Below are 21,008 nucleotides of genomic sequence, written 5' to 3'. Positions count from 1 at the left end.
TTTCAATTCAAACGAGAAGGTCAACAAATTGGTGGTGTAGCAGTTTATTATAAGAGAGATCATACTCATGTTGTTACTTCTCATATGGAAGTGATTTATTGACAAATGGTTGGCAAATCCGTGAGGTTAGACCTGTTGGAGACATTTGTGCAGCTAAATGCCTTCTTCCTGATGGTCATACGATATTGTCAGTAGTCATTCACATTTCACCTAACCAAAAGATTGACCACATCATTAAATTCATCCATTTCGTTTTACTTCCTTACACGATTGAAGGAGCTGCATTGCTACGACAATTTTCTCACAAGAAATGTGACCGAATACCAATGATACTTAGTGGAGATTTCAATGCTAATTTTGCAGATACTCAATCCAAACCTTTGACTGATTTCTTAGTAAATAAATTTAGACTAATATTAAATACTTCTAGATCTGTATCGACTACTAATCATGGAACTATAATTGATGCCATGTTTCAAAGACATTTACAGTCTCAAGTGTATGTATCATATTTTAGCTATCACAGACCCATTGTAAGTAAATTACCTATTGCAACTTCAAATTCATGAAACTGTTTAAAATGTTAAATGTGTTCAGATTCTTTTCATACTAAAACCCTTTAACCTTGTCCAAGCCAAGGATGTTTTCATATAAAATAAATCATCTTTCGTGCATACAGGGTACACACAGTGTTTTATTTTAGCTGCGTGTCACCAATGATCGTTTTGAAGCAAGTATCATATCAGACCTACAGATTGAACAGCAATATATGATTTTTTATTGTTTCAGATGGGGCTTAAATGCATTGGAAACAATTAAGGAGATGAATGAAGTGTATGGTAATACAATGGTAGCACTTTGCAGTCTTTCGAAAAATGGCTTTCAAAGAAGCATTTAATGTGTGTGGGTATGACAGAGGCGAAAATGTGTAAAGTTCAAAGGAGAATATTTCGAGAAGGAGAAATCCACAGAAGTGTCTTGGTAGGACAGCCATATTCAGGTGTCATTTGTGCAAACCTCAGCATATACAGCCACCTGGATTTCTATTCATATGTTGCTTTTTCTTATCCTGTACATTTCTCAACCTTCAGTTGGTACAATTAATTAATTCTGGTGTGACCGAAATTTCTAGTGTGAAGTGGTTTTTCCATCAAGACAATGCCAGGTCCCATACGGCTAATATTGTGCAGGCAGTGATCACTGCCACATCCCCCATATTCGCCACACTTAGCCCCATGTGATTTGTTCCTGTTTCCACATCTGAAGAAAGCCCTGAAAGGCAAGTATTTTGCACCTGACACAACAATGCTTACAGAGCTACAGCAGAAGCACTTTGCAGTCTTTTTGAAAAATGGCTTTCAAGAAGCATTTAATGTGTGGATGTGATGTTGGCGAAAGTGTGTAAAGTTCAAGGGAGAGTATTTCAAGAAGGAGAAATCCACAGATTCATATGATGACAATTATGATAAAATCTTGCACCAGTCCATGAATTAAATAAGATACTCGTACTTTTCATAAGAGTATCTTATTTTTCTCTCAATTTTTTTTTTTTTTAAATAACAAATTTGGATAGTCTAACCTAGGCTACTGAGGTAACCATTAGTTTCTCAAGTCACAGCAAATGCTTTCATCAAAAGAGTCATCATTGTGAGGGCAAGGTTGTCTGAGTAGTTGAGTACAGAACCAACTTCATTTACTCATTGTCGTGAAGTATAATAAAAATGACTTGATATCCAATAAATCTCACAATTTGAGCTGAAACTTTATGTAAAGCTAAGTATTTATTACTCTGTAATTCTGATTAATGGTTTACATTATCCCATGAATGAAAAACATAAATGGGATAATCTAGATCACTTTATCCATTTAATATTAGTCTAAATTAAAATTAGAATTCAAAATTTTAATTGGTTAAGTGCTATATTAACTACAAACTTCTGTTTATGGCTTATTCCCATAACTGACCGTGGGTAATCAATTTATTATTTCTAAAGTTATTCACTTTTGGCCATGATTAATCATGTCTTTAAATGGGACATTTTCTTTGAAAATGTGTTATCCATTCAGAAATGAACAATTCAGATCCTTTGTAGACCACAATAAATGATTTTAATAAACAAGCATTATGTTACAAATAAACGAGCATTACATTATTCACTTTTGCTCTTTATCCATTTATATAGACATACTGACCAAATATGTTATTTATCTTGGTAGTTGCTTAGAGGTTGCCTTGCAAATTATTTTTAATGCTGTTATTCTTTATAATAAGCTTGAACAAGAATAAGTTAGAATATGCTGAGGACTCTTAGTTCATGAAACTAAGGTGGGGGGGATGAAGCTTAAGAGGTAGGACTCACTGTTCTGGCAAAGAATATATGGTTTTTTTGAAAATATTAGAGGGTTTTAAAATGAATTTTAAATATGATGCATCACCTAACTTAACAGTTGGCCATCAGCTTGAAAATGCACCATTTCAAATGAATTTTTTCAGTAATGAACTATTATTTTGAATAGATTTCCATAACTGAAACTATTCAAAAACCATTATATTGGTAGTTAAAGTTATCAAATGGTTTTTGAATTTTTTTTCTTATTTATAGTGTTTTCAGAAAATAATATAATTAACAGTTCAGTACAGTGCAGTAGTTCTAAAGTTAATATTTTTTAAAAATTTTTATAGGAAATTTCCATCAGCAGAGTATATGCACATCGGATGATGACAGTAATAGGGACAGTGGTAATAGTGATAATGAAGATAATGACATCTTTCTTATCAACAACAATAAGAAGAAATTGGAAACTAAAAATAGTAGTAACTATTATGTAAATGGTCCCACCCTTTCTGGTCCTGTTATATGTGATGAAATCCCTAAACCTCTGTTCTTCCAAACACAGCTTAACCTAAAGAGCCTAGTAGAAGATCATTTCCAAAGGCAAAATAAAATGCTAGCAACATCTTCACCCTTAGTAATCAATGCTGTGCCAGTGATTCCTTCAGAAAAAGAACAGAATATATTTATTAAAAAAAGTAATGCTACTGTTGGTGCAATGGACGAAACATTCCCTTCCATTAGAAATAAAATTAATGTTAGAAACGGTAAACCAAATGGAATATTCAAAATGCCGGCATTGCATATGTTGACTGATTCATCAGATGAAGATTCTGGTAAAGGCAGCAAGTCATCTGAAAATTTTCCACAAGAAAATTTCCTTAAAGGTAAGAAACAGAGTTTCTTGTCTGCAATATATTGTAGACCAGCTTGGAGCTCAGAAATGAAAAGACTTGCTAGCAATTTTGTTAATGATGACACAGTTGCCATTACTACTTCACCTTCTAATCATATATCTCAGTGTTCATCAACAAATGCGACATCTCTTATGACATTGGAAAATTTTTTGCAAAAATCTAAATTTCTGAAAGGAAATATTGTAAACATCATTGATAAAAATGAAGAAGAAGAAAGTAAACAGCTTAGCACTATAAAACATGAGACAAGTAAAATAGAGTGTGCTTCTGATAGAGATAAAAAATACATGGCAGATATTCCTTTCAGATTTAATGGTACAAATGGAGAATGCAACATGTTAGAATATAAATTTTATACACAAAGCAATACTCATAATTCTTCTACAAAAGAAATTTCTTATGCTTTGCATCCAAAATTTATAGCAGATCAAAATGTTACAGTAGACATAATTCAGAATAGAAATAAGATAAATGGCATTTCCTCAAAGAGGCCCAATGAGGATGAATTTGAAAATTTTAAAGCCAAACGTAGTTGTTTTAGAATGAACAATCTTGAAAAAACCAAAGTATTAGCTGCTGTTGTACCAGATTTGATATCAACTCAGTCATCCTCGGTTATTAAACAGAATAACTACAGTTCTGTTAGATATTCTCTAGTGCCTTCTGTAAATAGTAAATCTATAGAAACTAATATACCAGATGATTATAATTTTATAAAGAAGGGGAGGGATATATGGAAATGTTCAGATATGATTAGTAACTTTCATTTACAACCCCAGTGGAAACCATTCAATGTTGGGCATAGTAAAAGTGTTCATACTAATGTCCACTCTTTATGTGAGAACAAATTTAGTCCCATTAAAAGACTGACCACCAGCACTTCAGTTGACATTGCAGATATATTTAACAGTATTCATCAGAATAAGATTCTTGAAAAAAACCACAGTTTACCTCAAAATTTTAATAAACTTTTTTATATCAATAGGAAGACAACTGAAGAAGTTATTGTAATATCAGATGATGAATGAAGCATGTTGTAAATGAGATTTAAAAATGGATAAAAATGTGTTTAGTTGGAGAGATTCTAGTGTGTACAATAAATGTATATAAACTTGATAATTTGGTTTAAAATTAATTATAAAGTTTTGGCAGAATAGGAATAATATTCCAATTATGTTAGGAATGATTTCTTATAAATTTATTTTGTGTCATTAAAAACCAGAAAAATTATATATAACATATTTCCAAGGGATCTTCCAACTTCTCTAATTGTTCTGTTATTTCTTCAATGTAGTGGAACTAACCTGTGTTTTATCTCATTTAACTCAGAGGCAGAACCTTTTTTGGAGGTTCTGATAGATCCCTATTAACATTAAATGTTGGTATTTCATTAATACTTTGCTGTAGCAATAGGAATTAAAAACAATAATGTGGGTTACAGCTGAAAATTGAATTATGAATTGATTGTGTTCTAGAGGTTTTTTTTTTATTTGCAACGTAGAACATATTTTTCTATAGAAACAATTTGACTTGCGTAAATTTACAGAAAATTCACAGAACAGCTATAAATGATATAAAATAGTCATTGAAGGCTGTATTTGAATGCAAGTGATTAATGATGAAAATGACTTTTTCCATGTCATTTCAATTGGTTCATATTAGCATTAGTAGAGGATGCAAGAAAACAAGCTTATATAGCATCAGCCAAAAAAAAACAAACAAAAAACCCTTCCCATTTCACCCATCCATTCACTCCAAATGCTTGTCTAGCTTTACCTTGAACTTATTTAATTTGCCAACCTCCACTACAACAGATGGAAGTTTGTTCCAACTATCAACCACCTGCTGGCTAAAGGCAAATTTCACACATCTATCCTATAATTGTCTTTCCTCGGTTTGAATTTATGATTCCTCAGGTTAGTAATCTCATGAAAAGGAAGAATCCCATTAGCATTGCTTACTCAAACCATTTAAGGTCTTATACACCTCAGTTAGATCACTTCGCAGGTGCCTAGTTTCCAGATGCTGAACTTAAGCCTTTCTTAGTAACAGCAACCCTTTGTTCCATTCACCAGTCTCATTGCCCTGTTCTGTACTTGTTCCAGCAGCTCTACATCCTTCCTAAAATGAGGCCTTCAGACCTGTATGCCATACTCAAGGAGTGGCCTGACCAACTCTTATACAAGGGGACATCATCATCAGCCATTTCAATCCACTGCAGGATGAAGGCCTCTCCAGCAACTTTCCAGTTCCTTCTGTTTTGAGCACTGGCCATCCATTTACTACCCAAAAACTCATTAATTTCATCTATCCATCTCCGCCTTTGTCTTCCAGGTTTTCTTCTAGCGCCTCTTGGGTACCATTCTGTTATTTTCTTAGTCCATCTGTCATCATGTCTTCGAGCTATGTGTACTGCCCAAGACCATTTTAGTACTATAGTTTTGATAAGAATGTCCTTTACTTGAGTTTGCTGCCTAATCCATGTGTTTCGCTTCTCATCTAACAGTCTGATTCCCAATATAATTCGTTCCATTCTTCGCTGTGCAGTTCTCAGCTTCTCTTCCATTCTTTTGGTGAGTGCCCAAGTTTCACTTCCATAAGTCATGGTGGGGAGTATACATTGATTCATTATTTTGCATTTCAGACAAACTGGGATATTGCTCTTCAGTATGTGACTATATTTCCTGAATGCTATCCATCCAAAATTTATTCTTCTCTTGACTTCCAGCTATTTATCATTATTACAGCTAATAACTTGTCCCACATAAGTATATGACTCCACCTTTTCAATTACTGCTCCTTCAATCATTATTTCCCTTTCCGTGGAATACTTGTTCATCATTACTTTTGTTTTAACCATATTCATCTTTAGTCCAAAATCCTTACTAACTGTGCATAACTGATTAAGATTTTCCTCTAATTCTTTGGGATTGTGGCTTATAACCACAATGTCATCTGCAAATCGTAAATGGTTTAGGTACTCTCCGTTCACATTGACTCCTTTCTGCGACCAGTCTAATCTTCTGAAAGCTTCCTCAAGGGCAGCAGTAAACAGCTTCGGAGATATTGTGTCTCCTTGTCTAACTCCTTTCTCGATTTTAAATTTGCTGCTGTCTTTGTCTAGTCTAATAAAGGAGGTAGCACTCTCATATATTTTCTTCAAAATCATAATATATGGGGTATCAATGCCTTGTCTTTCCAGTGCCCGAAACATTGTCTTATGCTGTATGGAGTCAAATGCCTTTTCATAATCCACAAATGCCAGGCATAATGGTGTTTTATATTCATTTGCTTTCTCCATTAGCTGTGATATTACGTGAAGGTGATCCATAGTTGAGAATCCTGTCCTAAAGCCAGCTTGCTCTTTCAGTTGATTCTCATAAAGTATTCTTTCTAATCTGTTAGTAATGACCATTGTGAACAACTTGTAGATGTGGGATAACAAGCTAATTGGTCTATAATTTCTAATTTCTGATTTATTTCCTTTCTTATGCAGTAAAACTATGATTGCATTATTCCACTGCTTAGGCGTCACACCTTTTCTAATGCACTTTGTGAAGAGCCTTGCCAGTTTTTGTGTTATGTCTCTTCCTCCCAATTTTAACAACTCTACAGTAACTTCATCTTCCCCCGGGGCTTTCCGATTCTTCATTTTCTTCAATGCATGTTCTACCTCATCAGGAAGAATATCGGGTATGTAGTATGTGTTGCTACTTTGCAATCCATCTTCTCCACTGCTGGTATCATTCCCTCGCTCCTTGTATAATTCTCTATAGTAGTCTTCTCCTATTTGAATTATACCTTCTCTGCTGTTTATAAGTACACCATCGCTATTCTTCAGTTTCAGTATCATTTGTCTTTCTGTATTACTGCTCATGGCTGCTGATTTAAATCCTTTGTTTTCCCTTAATGTTCGTTCTACTTTTCTTGTGTTAAATCTTCTTATGTCCTCTCTGAGTCTCTTTCTAACGGCTTTGCATAACTCAGTATACTCAATTTTCTCCCTGTCAGTGTTTTTCTTGCTCTTCATTTGTCGTCTTCGGTTCATCATGACAAGTGTTTCTTGACTAATTTTTTCTTCTTTGGATTTCTGTTTCCCTTGGGCTTTATCACTTTCAGAAAGTTGTAATATTCCTCGTCGATATCTTGGTCCTGAGCAGTCTGCAGAAGCTCAAACTTGTTCTTAAATTCCGGTACATACTGCTTTTTCTCCTACTCTGTTATCTCAAAGACCTTTGTATTATTTACTCGTCAGTTTTTTCCTTTCCTACATCTATATCAAGTGTACATCTTACCATTCTGTGATCACTTCCAACATTTACCTTATTCAGGACGGTAACATGATTCACAATATATCTTCTGTTAGTGAGGATGAAGTCGATTTCATTAGTTGTTAATCCATTTGGACTCTTCCATGTCCACTTTCTGTTCACCCTTTTCTTGAAAAAAGTGTTCATTACTGACAGTCCTTGAGATTCTGCAAATTCCACAAGTCTTTCACCTCTTTCATTTCTTTAACCAATTCCAAAATTTCCTATAGTTCCTCTTTCTGCACTGTTTTGCCTTTTTCCAACCTTAGAATTGAAGTCCCCCATAATAATAGTGTAGTGGGTTTTCTGCTCATCTAGAAGACTCAATTTCGGTGTACATTTCTTCAACCTCTTCATCATCACGGCTCGATGTTGGTGCATAAATCATTATAATCTTTAGCTTGTACCTCTTAGAAATCTTGAGTATTAGTCTTGACACCCTTGGTGATGTACTTTTGAATTCCAAAATGTTGTTTTTAAAATCTTTATGGACCAGAAACCCAACTCCACCTTCACTCCTTTCACTGTTTCCATTGGTGTACAGCAGATTTCCACTTTATAAACTTATAAGTGATTAATTTTTTTCTTGTTTCAGCTAAACCGATGATATTCCAATTCACATTTTCTAATTCCTTTTCCAGCTCTAATATCCTGTCTTTACCAATGAGTGATCGTACGTTATAACAGGCCAAGTTCAATTTCCGTGCATGGCAGCCTGGTCGTACCCAGAGATTCTTAGCACCCTCTGCTTCCACTCTGATCCTCTCACCATAAGAGGGAGAGTGAAAGCTGCTGGGGACTGAGGGCCATTTGTATTTGTGCTCTCATATGCTGGAGGGTTTGGTCTTTTCCTCCTCATGCTGACCAGGCGTCTTGATGAGAACCACTCTACACGTTCGTTGCCACCTAAGTAACGTAACAGGGCTTACCATCGAGAAGGTGTGCATGATTGGATTTTAGGGAGGCAGGCCAACCGGACTTCTCCTAAATCTTCTGTAATAGAGAGATATTGGATCCATCTGTGTTTTAGGCTGAGTATCTGATAACACACAGGACACCTGTTCCCCTCTAAGCCCCCAAGGGGACAAACACCTCCTTATCTCTGCTAGAAAAGTTCCTGTATATCATTGACAAGACACCATGAGCTATTCTTGCAGCCTGTCTGCACTTAGAAAACTTCCTATCTGACTGCACAATTACAATAGTAGAACTTAAGTGAAATGTATTAAATGTAAATTAGTAGTGGAAAATTATGGCATACCTGCCAGTTCTCCAGATTTACTATAGAGGATCTTATTTTTTATTCAATTTGACTCCCCCCACCTTTCTCAGTTTCATTATTGTAATGTAGTTGGTAGGAAGAGTTTCTCAATTTTTCTACAAAATCTAATTTTTTTTCTACAACCCTTTCTTTCTACAAAAAAAAAACCTGTGTTAAAATTGGATTTTTTTGAAAAAAATCTGAAATTGCTACTTATTTTCATTAACAAATTGGCTTTCAGGTATGTTAGACTACATTTCAAAATAAAAATGCATTGGTTTTATTTGGTAGTGGGATAACAGCATTGTCTCTGTAATGTGTGTTTCATTCATTGTACTACTGTGATGTGAAGCTAATTCACAATGACTTCAGTAAGATGCAAGAAATGCAATGTAAAATTTTATAAGACATATATATATATATAAGTTTTCATGTATTGAAAAACACATACATACATGGAAAATCTTTGTGTATTATATGTAGATGTGATTTTATCAATTTCAGATGATGGAAAATGTGATGTAATCAAACATTTGCATTTGTTAATAAGAATAACAACAACATACAAAAAATAGATGAAGTATTTCATAGTGACACCATGATCGTCATTTTTGCTGAATGTGTAATTGCTTCTTTTGCAAAAATTCAGTGATGGCTCTGAAAAATGTGCCATTTCCAACCGGTACAGGTGACAGTGATCAAAGCAATTCCAAGCTATAACCCATTATTGTGACATTTTTGTAATAATAAAATAAAAAAAATAAAAATAAAAAAATCAGCTAGCTGATTACCTGCATTGGATGGTGATTCTAGAGAATACATTAGGCATCTTCTTCTGAACAGCCTAAAAGCATGTGGGATTGCTTTAAAAAACTGTATGGCGCATTAGTAGAGGCATACAATGCAAGAAAGCAAGCTTATTATTATTATTTATTCTTATTAGCTATATGGTGCAAGGAAGCCCGAGGCTTATGCCACACCAGCCAAAAAAAAAAATTCGCAGGTCACCCTGAGAGAGAGACAGTAAGTAGAAAGAAATCACAAAGAAAGCAAGAAAGAGAAGAATGATGATATCCAGCTCAGAACCCTGGTTGTGCCAAGCCCATACTCACCAGATGTGAGCCCTCTGGGGTATGCAGCATCAATCAAAAGAAAAAAAAACAGCTCCCATTTCACCCATCTGTTCGTTCCAAATACCTGTCCAGCTCAGCCTTAAATTTATTTAGGCTATCAACTTCCATAACAAAAGTTGGAAGTCTGTTCCACCAATCAACTACTGGCTAAAGGCAAACTTCTGCATATCTATTCTACAGCTGTCTTTTCTCAATTTGAATTTATGCCCACTCAGGTGATTATTCTGAGCAAGAGGAAGAACCCCATCGGCATTGAGCATGCTCAAACCATTCAAGGCTTTGTACACTTCAATCAGATCACCTCGCAGGTGCCTAGTCTCCAGACACTAGAATCTGCAAAACTTGAAGCCTTTCTTCACTAGAGCAACCCTTTGTTCCATTCCATTCACTAATCTTGTTGCCCTTCTCTGTAGTCTTTCCAACAGCTCTACATCTTTCTTAAAATGTGGCCTCCAGACCTGTATACGGTACTCAAGGTGTGGCCTGACCATTGCCTTTTACAAGGGGATAATCACCTCCTTATCCCTGCTAGAAAAATTCCTGTATATCATTGACAAGACACCATGAGCTACTCTTGCAGACCGTCTGCACTGCTCAGAAAAGTTCATATCTGCCTGCACAATTACCCTCAGGTCCATTTCACTCTCTACCACTGTCAGTGTAGTACCACAGAGTTGATACGTCGCTCTGGGGTTACTGCTTCCCATATGTAGTACTTACATTTGTCAATGTTAAACTTCATTTGCCACCTCACAACCCATCTGCTCAACTTTTCTATATCCTGTTGCATAGCAGCGTACAGTCATCTATCCTTAACAACCCTGCCAACCTTCATATCGTCTGCAAATGTGGACATTAAGCCTGATATACCATCATCAGTATCATATATAAATACAGAAAACAACAATTGACCCAACACCGAAACCTGAGGGACTCAACTAATAACATTAGTCCACGAAGATCAGTGTCCATTGATTATCATTCTCTGTCTTCTCCCACTCAACCATCCCTTTATCCATAGCAGCAATTTGCGTCCAATGCCACACTGCTCCAATTTGTGCAGCAGTCTTCCATATGCAATAGTATTAAAAACCTTATTAAGATCCAAATATCAAGTTATTCCCTGCATCCACTTGCTTAGTGACCTCATCATAGTATTCAATCAAATTGGTCAGACAGAACTTTCCCTTAACAAAACCATGCTGTGTCAGAGCTATAACTGAAGTCTTGTCTAGATTATACTGCAGTGCTTCTTTAACTAGTGTCTCCATTAATTTCCCTGGAACAGAAGTTAAACTAACAGGTCTATAATTAATTGTCACCCTTTGATCCTCCTTTGTGAATTGGGGTCACATTTGCACATCTCCAGTCGATAGGTGCCTCCCCCGAGTCCAGAGAAGCTTTCATAATTATGGCTAAGGGTTTTCTTACTTCCTTTGCTGCCTCCTTTAATATAACTGGATAGATTCCATCCACCCCTCGGGTGCCTTTCTTATGTTTATCTTCAACAATTTCTCCTCCTCTTTTCTCATCATTACAAGTCATGTAGCTCACTGTCAGAGTTTAATTCACCTCTGGCATTCCCCTCCCTGAATAACTCCTCATGTGTGAATGTAGATTCAAAATACTGATTTAGTTTGTTTGCCACCTGAGCAGGATCATCAACAGTTGAACTATCGATATCCAGTGGACCAATCTGATTCATTCCTTTCCTCCTAGAGTTTACATAGGTAAAGAACTCTTTGCTGCTTTTCTCTGCATCCTTTGCCAAAGATTTCTCATAATCTGCCTTTGCCTGCCTAACCTCCTTTTTGAATTTGGTTACAGACCAGCTTATATCTATCATAGGCTTCCATGTCACCCATTAATTTATATGTATCCCATGCATTTTTCTTCTCTGCCACATGTCTCATTAGTTCATCTGACATCTGTTTAGGCCTAAATCTTGAACAATATTTCTATGTTGGTACGTAAAGACTAGTAGCTTCCAAGATTAATTCTTTGAATGCTTTCCATTTTGAATTTGCTGTTGGTAACATCATCAGTTGGTCCCACCATATAGAATTTAAATACTGTCTCAGACCTACGTTGTTGCCTTTACAAAAGCAAAAATCCTTCCCTTTACTTCTGATGGTAGTTACCTCTTTGAGTAAATCCCACTTGAGCACACTGTGATCACTGCCACCTAGTGGTTCCTTTATCTGCAGATTCTTAATGCATGAAAAATCACTACTGATAATGAGATCAACTCCCTCTAGTTGCCTCCTGAACATGCTAATGTAGAAAACAATCATCCAATAAATCCACAAAACTTATTGTTGATGATGCACCTGTTGTGCTAGGCTTTAAAACTGGAATAGCAAGGGTATTAAAAGAGGAGATTGAGTACTTGGTGGTAAAAAGGCTGGCCTTGTCATCTTATTAATTTATTTGCTGAAAAGTGTGTTGCACATCTTAAATGATTATACAGTGAATATTTACTACTATCTAGAAAGAAGTGCTAAAAAGAAGGCTAAATTTAAACATATTTAACTGTTGCATTGCACTAAAATAAAAAAAGATTTTGAATCATGTGTACACGAATCATTTGCATACATGTTTTTTGCCTTTGGTTAAATGTGTAATTAGACCATCAGAACAGTGATGCAACCTTTGATGAGTCTATTTAAAGAAAATGTCAGAAGTGGTAAAAAAAAAAAAGCCATATTAGTTTTCAGTGTTGGCAAATTAAAAAGTACAAAGAGTGATCACTAGCAAGTGTCACTGACTCATATCAAAATGCAATCCAAAGGATATTTTGAAAGAAGACAGCCCTCTCCAAAAAAAACAACTTTGGATAGCAAACTTTGGTGAAAGCAGTTCTACAAGCCAAATAAGCTGATAATTCTAGGCATATTATCCTAACATGAAAAAAAGTCTGTTCATGTTTGTTTCATCCGGCTTAAGTAAAACAATTTACTAGTTTCTTTTAAACGTTATGCATGTGTATGAAAATTTAAATGTCGTCCTTTAGTCCGGCATACATCACAGCTATTTATTGATTTCATCAATTGGCTGTGTTATAATTTTCAAATTTGAAATTTTTTGTGGACAGGTTTCCAGTATTTCTTAGCATCATTAAAGATAAAACAATAGATGTTTTGCAGCATTAATGTTATCAGATCCAATGCATGAACCCACCAGACACTATTATTAAAGAAGAAAGAATTTCACTACTGTTGTTCTTTGTTGGGGAACTTACAAGCACACAAGGAACTTAGCATTTTAATAATTCATCATAAGAGTACTGAGTGTCAGAGAATATTTAACCTAGAATATTTAAAAAAAAAATCAAGCTTTTCCTTTCAGTGAAGCTCTTGACAGCTTTGTCTCAACATTTCTGAAGAGGTCCATAGTCTGCAACATTATCTTTTCAGAAACCTCTTGATTTTTCCAAAAAATCTCTTATTTTCCTTATTTATTTTATTTTATTTATATATATTTTTTGCAACAAACTGCTGCATCTTGCCAAACACCTGTTTTCCTCCTGCTTGCTTGCAGCTGTCTGATTTACATTTTTTTGAAAGTCAGATATTTCCAGCTGTGTGCAAGGAAGCAAGCTTATACAGCATTGGCCATTAAAAAAAAATAAAAAAAAAAAACCTAAATTATATTTGCCCATCTGTTCTAATAATTTATCCAATCCTTTAAAATTGTCCTAACTACTCACTTCCACAAACACTAGGTGGAGGTTAGTTACAACATTCACTCTATAGTTGGAAGCAAATTTGCACCCATCCATTTCTATTTTTAAAGTGAATCCACACAGTATAAAATTAAACTGGTATTTTAATATAACTGTATAATTTAATAGCCATAACATCAAGGTGGTAAAATAATATACAGTTTATTTAATATATGCATTGCATTACATTTCAAGCATGTTAGCAAATAGTAATAATTCATGATTTATAAAAAAAGCAAAAAGCAACGATTCTTAATGTGAACTGAGAACATTTCCTTCCTGCTCATCCACCATATTGCCCATTCATTGCTCCAACTAAGCACATGACAACAAACATAACATACAAACATAATAGCCAGGGCTTCCGCTACAGTATATGTATATCCCATGTGACATGTATGGAAAAAAAATATAATAAATAATAATTGCTGGATTTATGTTGGTCCAGTTTTTCTTTACTTTAATTATTTTTTAGGTGCTGACGTGCCTAAAAAATTAATTACAAATTCTAGAGCTTTCTAAAGGCTGAGTTCTCTTCATCAGACTAAAAGAGGCCTTTATGGTTGTACGAATTATTAATGGTGAATCAAACATTTTGATATAACAATAGAAAGTTTCAGTGAAAAAGCATTGTTTGCATTGCAGGTGAAGTCCTATACTCTGTTCACTCAAGTCTGAAATAAACAAATGTTTTCATTGGTCAGTTGCAAAAAAAATGCAGCGTTACTTTGCTAACTGACCAACAAGAATTTTTTGTGCATTTAACATAAAGCCAATTGAAGAATACCTTCATCAGTCATTAACAATAAACAATGTCAGTTATAAAATTCACGTTCACCTTGTGCATTAAGTCCTACACTCTGTTCACTCACACAGAAAATAAACAAATACACATTATTAAATAAAGCTCTTATTGGTTAGTTGCTAAAAAATGCAGTGGTCATTCAGCAGTTGATCAGTGAGAGCTTATTCAGTGTTTTTTTTTTTTTTTTTTTCTGTTTGACATAGAGACAGTTGAAGAATTCAGGAACCGCCCCCCCCCCCATGCACTAGGATGGGGCAGCTGCATCCTGTCATCTTTCGATAACATTCTGGTATACATGAAGCATCTGGATTTCCTGCAAATACAAAATTGGAGCAAAAACCCTGAATCCATTAAAATCAAGTCATTGGTTTAGTTGACATCTCCAAGATCAACCACATCAAGTTTAAGAGCCTAGGAGGCAGTGACATTACACTGATTTTTATAACATTTGTGAAAATTACCACTTTAACCTCCACAAGGAGCACAAACATATTCTGGTGGAGTTTAAGTCTTAACTAGAAATGCAGAGGATACAAAGAAGCCTAATGATACAATCTACCATAATCATGAACAGAATTGGTGGGCTGCATTTCTCCCCACACCTTTGAGGCTCTTCTCACCTTCATTCAGAAACCCTCCCCTAGAACCATAACTAAGCACCTATGTCCATTCATCATCAGCCATTTTCAATCCACTGCAGGATGAAGGCCTCTCCAGCAACTTTCCAGTTCCTTCTGTTTTGAGCACCGGCCATCCATTTACTACCCACAAATTCATGAATTTCATCTATCCATCTCCGCCTTTGTCTTCCAGGTTTTCTTCTAGCTCCTCTTGGGTACCATTCTGTTATTTTCTTAGTCCATCTGTCATCATGTCTTTGAGCTACGTGTCTTGCCCAAGCCCATTTTAGTTCGTTAGTTTTGATAAGAATGTCCTTTACTTGAGTTTGCTGCCTAATCCATGATTGTTTCTCTGCATATCTAACAGTCTGATTCCCAATATAATTCGCTCCATTCTTCGCTGTGTAGTTCTCAGCTTCTCTTCCATTCTTTTGGTGAGTGCCCAAGTTTCACTTCATAAGTCATGGTGAGGAGTATACATTGGTTCATTATTTTACGTTTCAGACAAACTGGGATATTGCTCTTCAGTATGTGACTATATTTCCTGAATGCTGTCCATCCAAAATTAATTCTTCTCTTGACCTCCAGCCATTTATCATTATTACAGCTAATAACTTGTCCTAGATAAGTATATGACTCCACCTTTTCAATTACTGCTCCTTCAATCATTATTTCTCTTTCTGTGGCATACTTGTTCATCATTACTTTTGTTTTAGCATATTTATCTTTAGTCTAAAATCCTTACTAACTGTGCATAACCGATTAAGATTTTCCTCTAATTCTTTGGGATTATGGCTTATGACCACAATGTCATCTGCAAATCGTAAATGGTTTAGGTACTCTCTGTTCACATTGACTCCTTTCTGCGACCAGTCTAATCTTCTGAAAGCATCCTCAAGGGCAGCAGTAAACAGCTTCGGAGATATTGTCTCCCCTTGTCGAACTCCTTTCTCGAATTTAAATTTCCTACTGTCTTTGTCTAGTCTAATAAAGGAAGTAGCATTCTCATATATTTTCTTCAAAATCATAATATGTGGGGTATCTATGCCTTGTCTTTCCAGTGCCCCAAACATTGCCTTATGCTGTATGGAGTCAAATGCCTTTTCATAATCCACAAATTCCAGGCATAATGGTGTTTTATATTCATTTGCTTTCTCCATTAGCTGTGATATTACGTGAAGGTGATCCATAGTTGAGAATCCTGTCCTAAAGCCAGCTTGCTCTTTCGGTTGATTCTCATCAAGTATTCTTTCTAATCTGTTAGTTATGACCCTTGTGAACATGGGATAACAAGCTAATTGGTCTATAATTTCCAATTTATCTCCTTTCTTATGCAGCAAAACTATGATTGCATTATTCCACTGCTTAGGTGTCACACCTTTTCAAATGCACATTGTGAAGAGCCTTGCCAGTTTTTGTGTTATGTCTCTTCCTCCCAATTTTAACAACTCTACAGTAACTTCATCTTCCCCCGGGGCTTTCTGATTCTTCATTTTCTTCAATGCATGTTCTACCTCATCAGGAAGAATGTCGGGTATGTTGTATGTGTTGCTAATTTGAAATCCATCTTCACCACTGCTGGCATCATTCCCTCGCTCCTTGTATAATTCTCTATAGTAGTCTTCTGCTATTTGAATTATGCCTTCTCTGCTGTTTATAAGTACACCATTGCTATTCTTCAGATTCAGTATCATTTGTCTTTCTATATTACTGCCCATGGCTGCTGATTTAGCATTAGTAGAGGCATTTGATGCAAGAAAGCAAGTTTATGCAGCATCAGCCAAAAAAAAAAAAAAAAAAAAACCCCACTTCCACTTCACCCCTCTGTTCGTTCAAAATACCTGTCCAGCTGAGCCTTAAACTTATTTAGGCTATCAACCTCCACGACAAGGGATGGAAGTCTGTTCCACCAACCAACCACCCGCTGGCTAAAGGCAAATTTCCGCACGTCTATCCTATATCTGTCTTTCCTCAATTTGAATTTATGCCCTCTCAGGTGATTATTCTGAGCTAGAGGAAGAATCCCATCAGCATTGAGCATGCTCAAACCATTCAAGGCTTTATACACCTCTATCAGATCACCTCGCTGGTGCCTAGTCTCCAGACACTGTAATTTGCAAAACTTAAGCCTTTCTTCGTAAGACCACCCCTTTGTTCCATTCACTAATTTTGTTGCCCTTCTCTGTACTCGTTCCAGCAGCTCTACATCCTTCTTGAAATGAGGCCACCCCTTGTATACAGTACTCTAGGTGTGGCCTGACCATTGCCTTATACAAGGGAATAATCACCTCCTTATCCCTGCTGGAAAAATTCCTGTATATCATTGACAATACTCCATGAGCTACTCTTGCAGCCCGTCTGCACTGCTCAGAGAACTTCATATCTGCCTGCACAACCACCCCCAAGTCCCTTTCATTCTCTACCACTGTCAGTGTAGTGCCATAGAGTTGATACGTTGCTCTGCGGTTGCTGTTTCCCATGTGTAGTACTTTACATTTGTCAATGTTAAACTTCATTTGCCACCTCTCAGCCCATCTGCTCAACCTTTCCAGATCCTGTTGCAGCAGCATTGTGTCAGTAGTGTCCTTGACAACCCTGCCAACCTTTATATCATCTGCAAACTTGGACATTAAGCTTGATATACCATCATCAATATCATTTATAAATACAGAAAACAATAATGGACCCAACACTGAGCCCTGTGGGATTCCACTAATAACATTAGTCCCCGATGAGCAGTGTCCATTGATTACCACTCTCTGTCTTCTCCCCCTCAACCACCCCTTAAAAGAAACTTGGTTCCGCCCGAGACCAAGTTTCATATAAATCCTTTGTTTTCCCTTAATGCTTGTTCTACTTTTCTTGTGTTAAATCTTCTTATGCCCTCTCTGAGTCTCTTTCTAATAGCTTTGCATAACTCAGTATACTCAATTTTTTCCTTGTCAGTTTTTATCTTGCTCTTCATTTTTCACCTTCGGTTCATCATAAGTGTTTCTTGACTAATTTTTTCTTCTTTGGATATCTTTTTCCCTATAGGTTTCTTGGGCTTTATCACTTTCAGAAAGTTGTAATATTCCTCGTCGATATCTTGGTCCTGAGCAGTCTGCAGAAGCTCAAACTTGTTCTTAAGTTCCAGTACACACTGCTTTTTCTCCTCTTCTGTTATCTCAAAGCCCCTTGTATTATTTACTCGAGTCAGTTTTTTCCTTTCCTTTCCTACATCTATATCAAGTGTAAATCTTACCATTCTGTGATCATTTCCAACATTTACCTTATTGAGGACGGTAATATCATTCCCAATATATCTTCTGTTAGTAAGTATGAAGTCGATTTCATTAGTTGTTAATCCATTTGGACTTTTCCATGTCCACTTTCTGTTCACCCTTTTCTTGAAAAAAGTGTTCATTACTGACAGTCCTTGAGATTCTGCAAATTCCACGTCTTTCACCTCTTTCATTTCTTTCACCAATTCCAAAATTTCCTATGGTTCCCCTTTCTTCGCTGTTTTGTCTTTTTCCAACCATAGCATTGAAGTCCCCCATAATAATAGTGTAGTGGGTTTTCTGCTCATCTAGAAGACTCAATTTCGGTGTACATTTCTTCAACCTCTTCATCATCATGGCTCGATGTTGGTGCATAAATCATTATAACCTTTAGCTTGTACCTCTTAGAAATCTTGACTATTAGTTTTGACACTTTTGGTGATGTACTATTGAATTCCAAAATGTTGTTTTTTAAATCTTTATGGACCAGAAACCCAACTCCACCTTCACTCCTTTCACTGTTTCCATTGGTGTACAGCAGATTTCCACTTGATAAACTTATAAGTGATTCATTTTTTTCTTGTTTCAGCCAAACCGATGATATTCCAATTCACATTTTCTAATTCCTTTTCCAGCTCTAATATCCTGTCTTCACCGATCTTACATTATAGCAGGCTAAGTTCAGTTTCCGTTCATGGCAGCCTGGTCGTACCCAGAGATTCTTAGCACTCTCTGCTTCCACTCTGATCCTCTCACTTCCGTAAGAGGGTGAGTGAAAGCTGCTGGGACTGAGGGCCATTTGTTTTGTCGTGCTGTCATATGCTGGAGGGTTTGGTCTTTTCCTCTTCATGCTGACCAGGCATCTTGGTCAGCACTCTACACGTTCGTTGCCACCTAATTGACTTAACAGGGCTTACCATCGAGGTGTGCATGGGTGGATTTTAGGGAGGCAGGCCAACCGATTTCTCCTAAATTTTCTGTATTAGAGAGATATTGGATCCATCAGTGTTTTAGGCTGAGTGTCTGATAACACACAGGATACCTGTTCCCCTCCATTCAATAATCTACCACAACAAAAACAACAACACACCTGCTACAGGACCAACAGTAGTCAATCCCTACATTGTCACAGGGTTTTCTCTAATTGACAGCTTTAGTATCCAGAACAACAGCTCTCCACTCCAGTGCACTCATGACATTTAAAGGTTTAGGAGATCAGTCTGATTAGAAACTAATTGGACCATGGTCAATAATTCCACTCTGGCAGCTTATTCAGTGAATGCTATTCTGGCTGGTGTCACTCCACAGCCTCCAATTTCGTGTTTTGCAGTCTTCAAGATGGATGCATGCAAGATTTCCTATTTATGTATTCTTCGTATTTCTGAGTCCCTACACAAGTGGGATTTTTAACGTAAAGCACCAAAACCCGCTACTGTTAATCACTGGAAAGGAACACAGAGACATACTGAAATGTTTGATTCACCTTTAATGTTAAGTTTCAGTTTAAAATTTCAAAAATAAACTAATTTTAATGCAGAAAGGAACATTGTTTTGAATTCTCCAACTTGTTTTTTTTGGCTTACCATATCACCTTTAGTAGCCATATCACCTGAATATGGCTACTGGTATCCTTGAGTGAGATCAGCAGTAGAAAGTACAGTTTTTTAATGTCCTGAATAAAGCATTAGGCTGACATACCTGATTTGCTTAACATTCTAAATAATTTAATTGCTGTTCTGCGTAGACTAATACACTTTCATCATGTGTTTGACTTGGGGAAAAAAATTAAAAATAATATAAATTTATAACCTATTGGAAATAATTTGACAAATATGTACACACTAAATTTGAAGACTTGTTACTGGAACTCACAACAAAGCATACAGTTAATGTCATATTGTATTAGTGCATGTTGTTGGATTAGCATGTTGTTGATGATGTCTTAAATGCAAAATAATACCAATTCAAAATTCTCACACATTCTGTGTACGGATCTCATCGATCAGTGCCATAACCCCGGGGCTCACGTCTGGTGAGCATGGGCTTGGCACACCCAGGGTCCTGAGCTAGTTATCATCATTCTTCTCTTTCTTGTGATTCCTTTCTACTTCTGACTCTCTCTCTCTCTCAGGGTAATTTAGAATTTTTTTTTTTTGGCTGGTGCAGCATAAGCCTCAGGCTTTCTTGCACCATATGGTTAATAATAATAATATTTTAGAAATTGCTGAAAGACCATAACATATAGTCTGCAGCTAAATCCAATTGCAAATTTTTGGATAAGACAATGTTTTTTTTTTCTGCCAAAATCTCAGCAACGAGAGAGAACTGATCAAGACCACTATCATTGGGTTGGTTCAGGGTTATTATACTCGAACTACATTAAGTAGATTATATAGTAGCACCATAAAATCTACTTACTAAGAAGTTGTCAAAAGGCTTCCCAACATAATAATATACTTTGACACATTAATTACTGAGTCAAAAAAAAAAAAATCATGCAAAAATGGTTTACTGGTGAGAAAAATCCAGAAAGTTAGGCATTAGGATATTTATAGGATATCCTGATTAAGACATTTTATGATTGTCCTCCTATACTTTTTAAAAGTGCCAAGAATTAATTCCACTTGTGTAGTGTGAAATAG

General features: G+C 36.1%; 1 protein-coding gene across 1 annotated transcript in view; it reads left to right on the top strand.

Moving 5' to 3' along the window:
• LOC150084577 (uncharacterized) overlaps positions 1-4,278 on the top strand; it is a 316,151-nt gene extending 311,873 nt beyond the window's left edge. The window contains exon 10 of the mRNA XM_090376290.1: positions 2,684-4,278. Coding sequence (XP_090232416.1) covers positions 2,684-4,278 — 1,595 coding nt within the window. The remainder of the gene's footprint in view (positions 1-2,683) is intronic.
• The last annotated feature ends 16,730 nt before the right edge of the window (positions 4,279-21,008 follow it).

This window comes from Mastigoproctus giganteus, chromosome 6, assembly GCF_048544385.1.
Source record: "Mastigoproctus giganteus isolate SK-2022 chromosome 6, ASM4854438v1, whole genome shotgun sequence".
Lineage (NCBI taxonomy): Eukaryota > Metazoa > Arthropoda > Arachnida > Uropygi > Thelyphonidae > Mastigoproctus > Mastigoproctus giganteus.
This window is presented reverse-complemented; position numbering and strand designations above follow the sequence as displayed.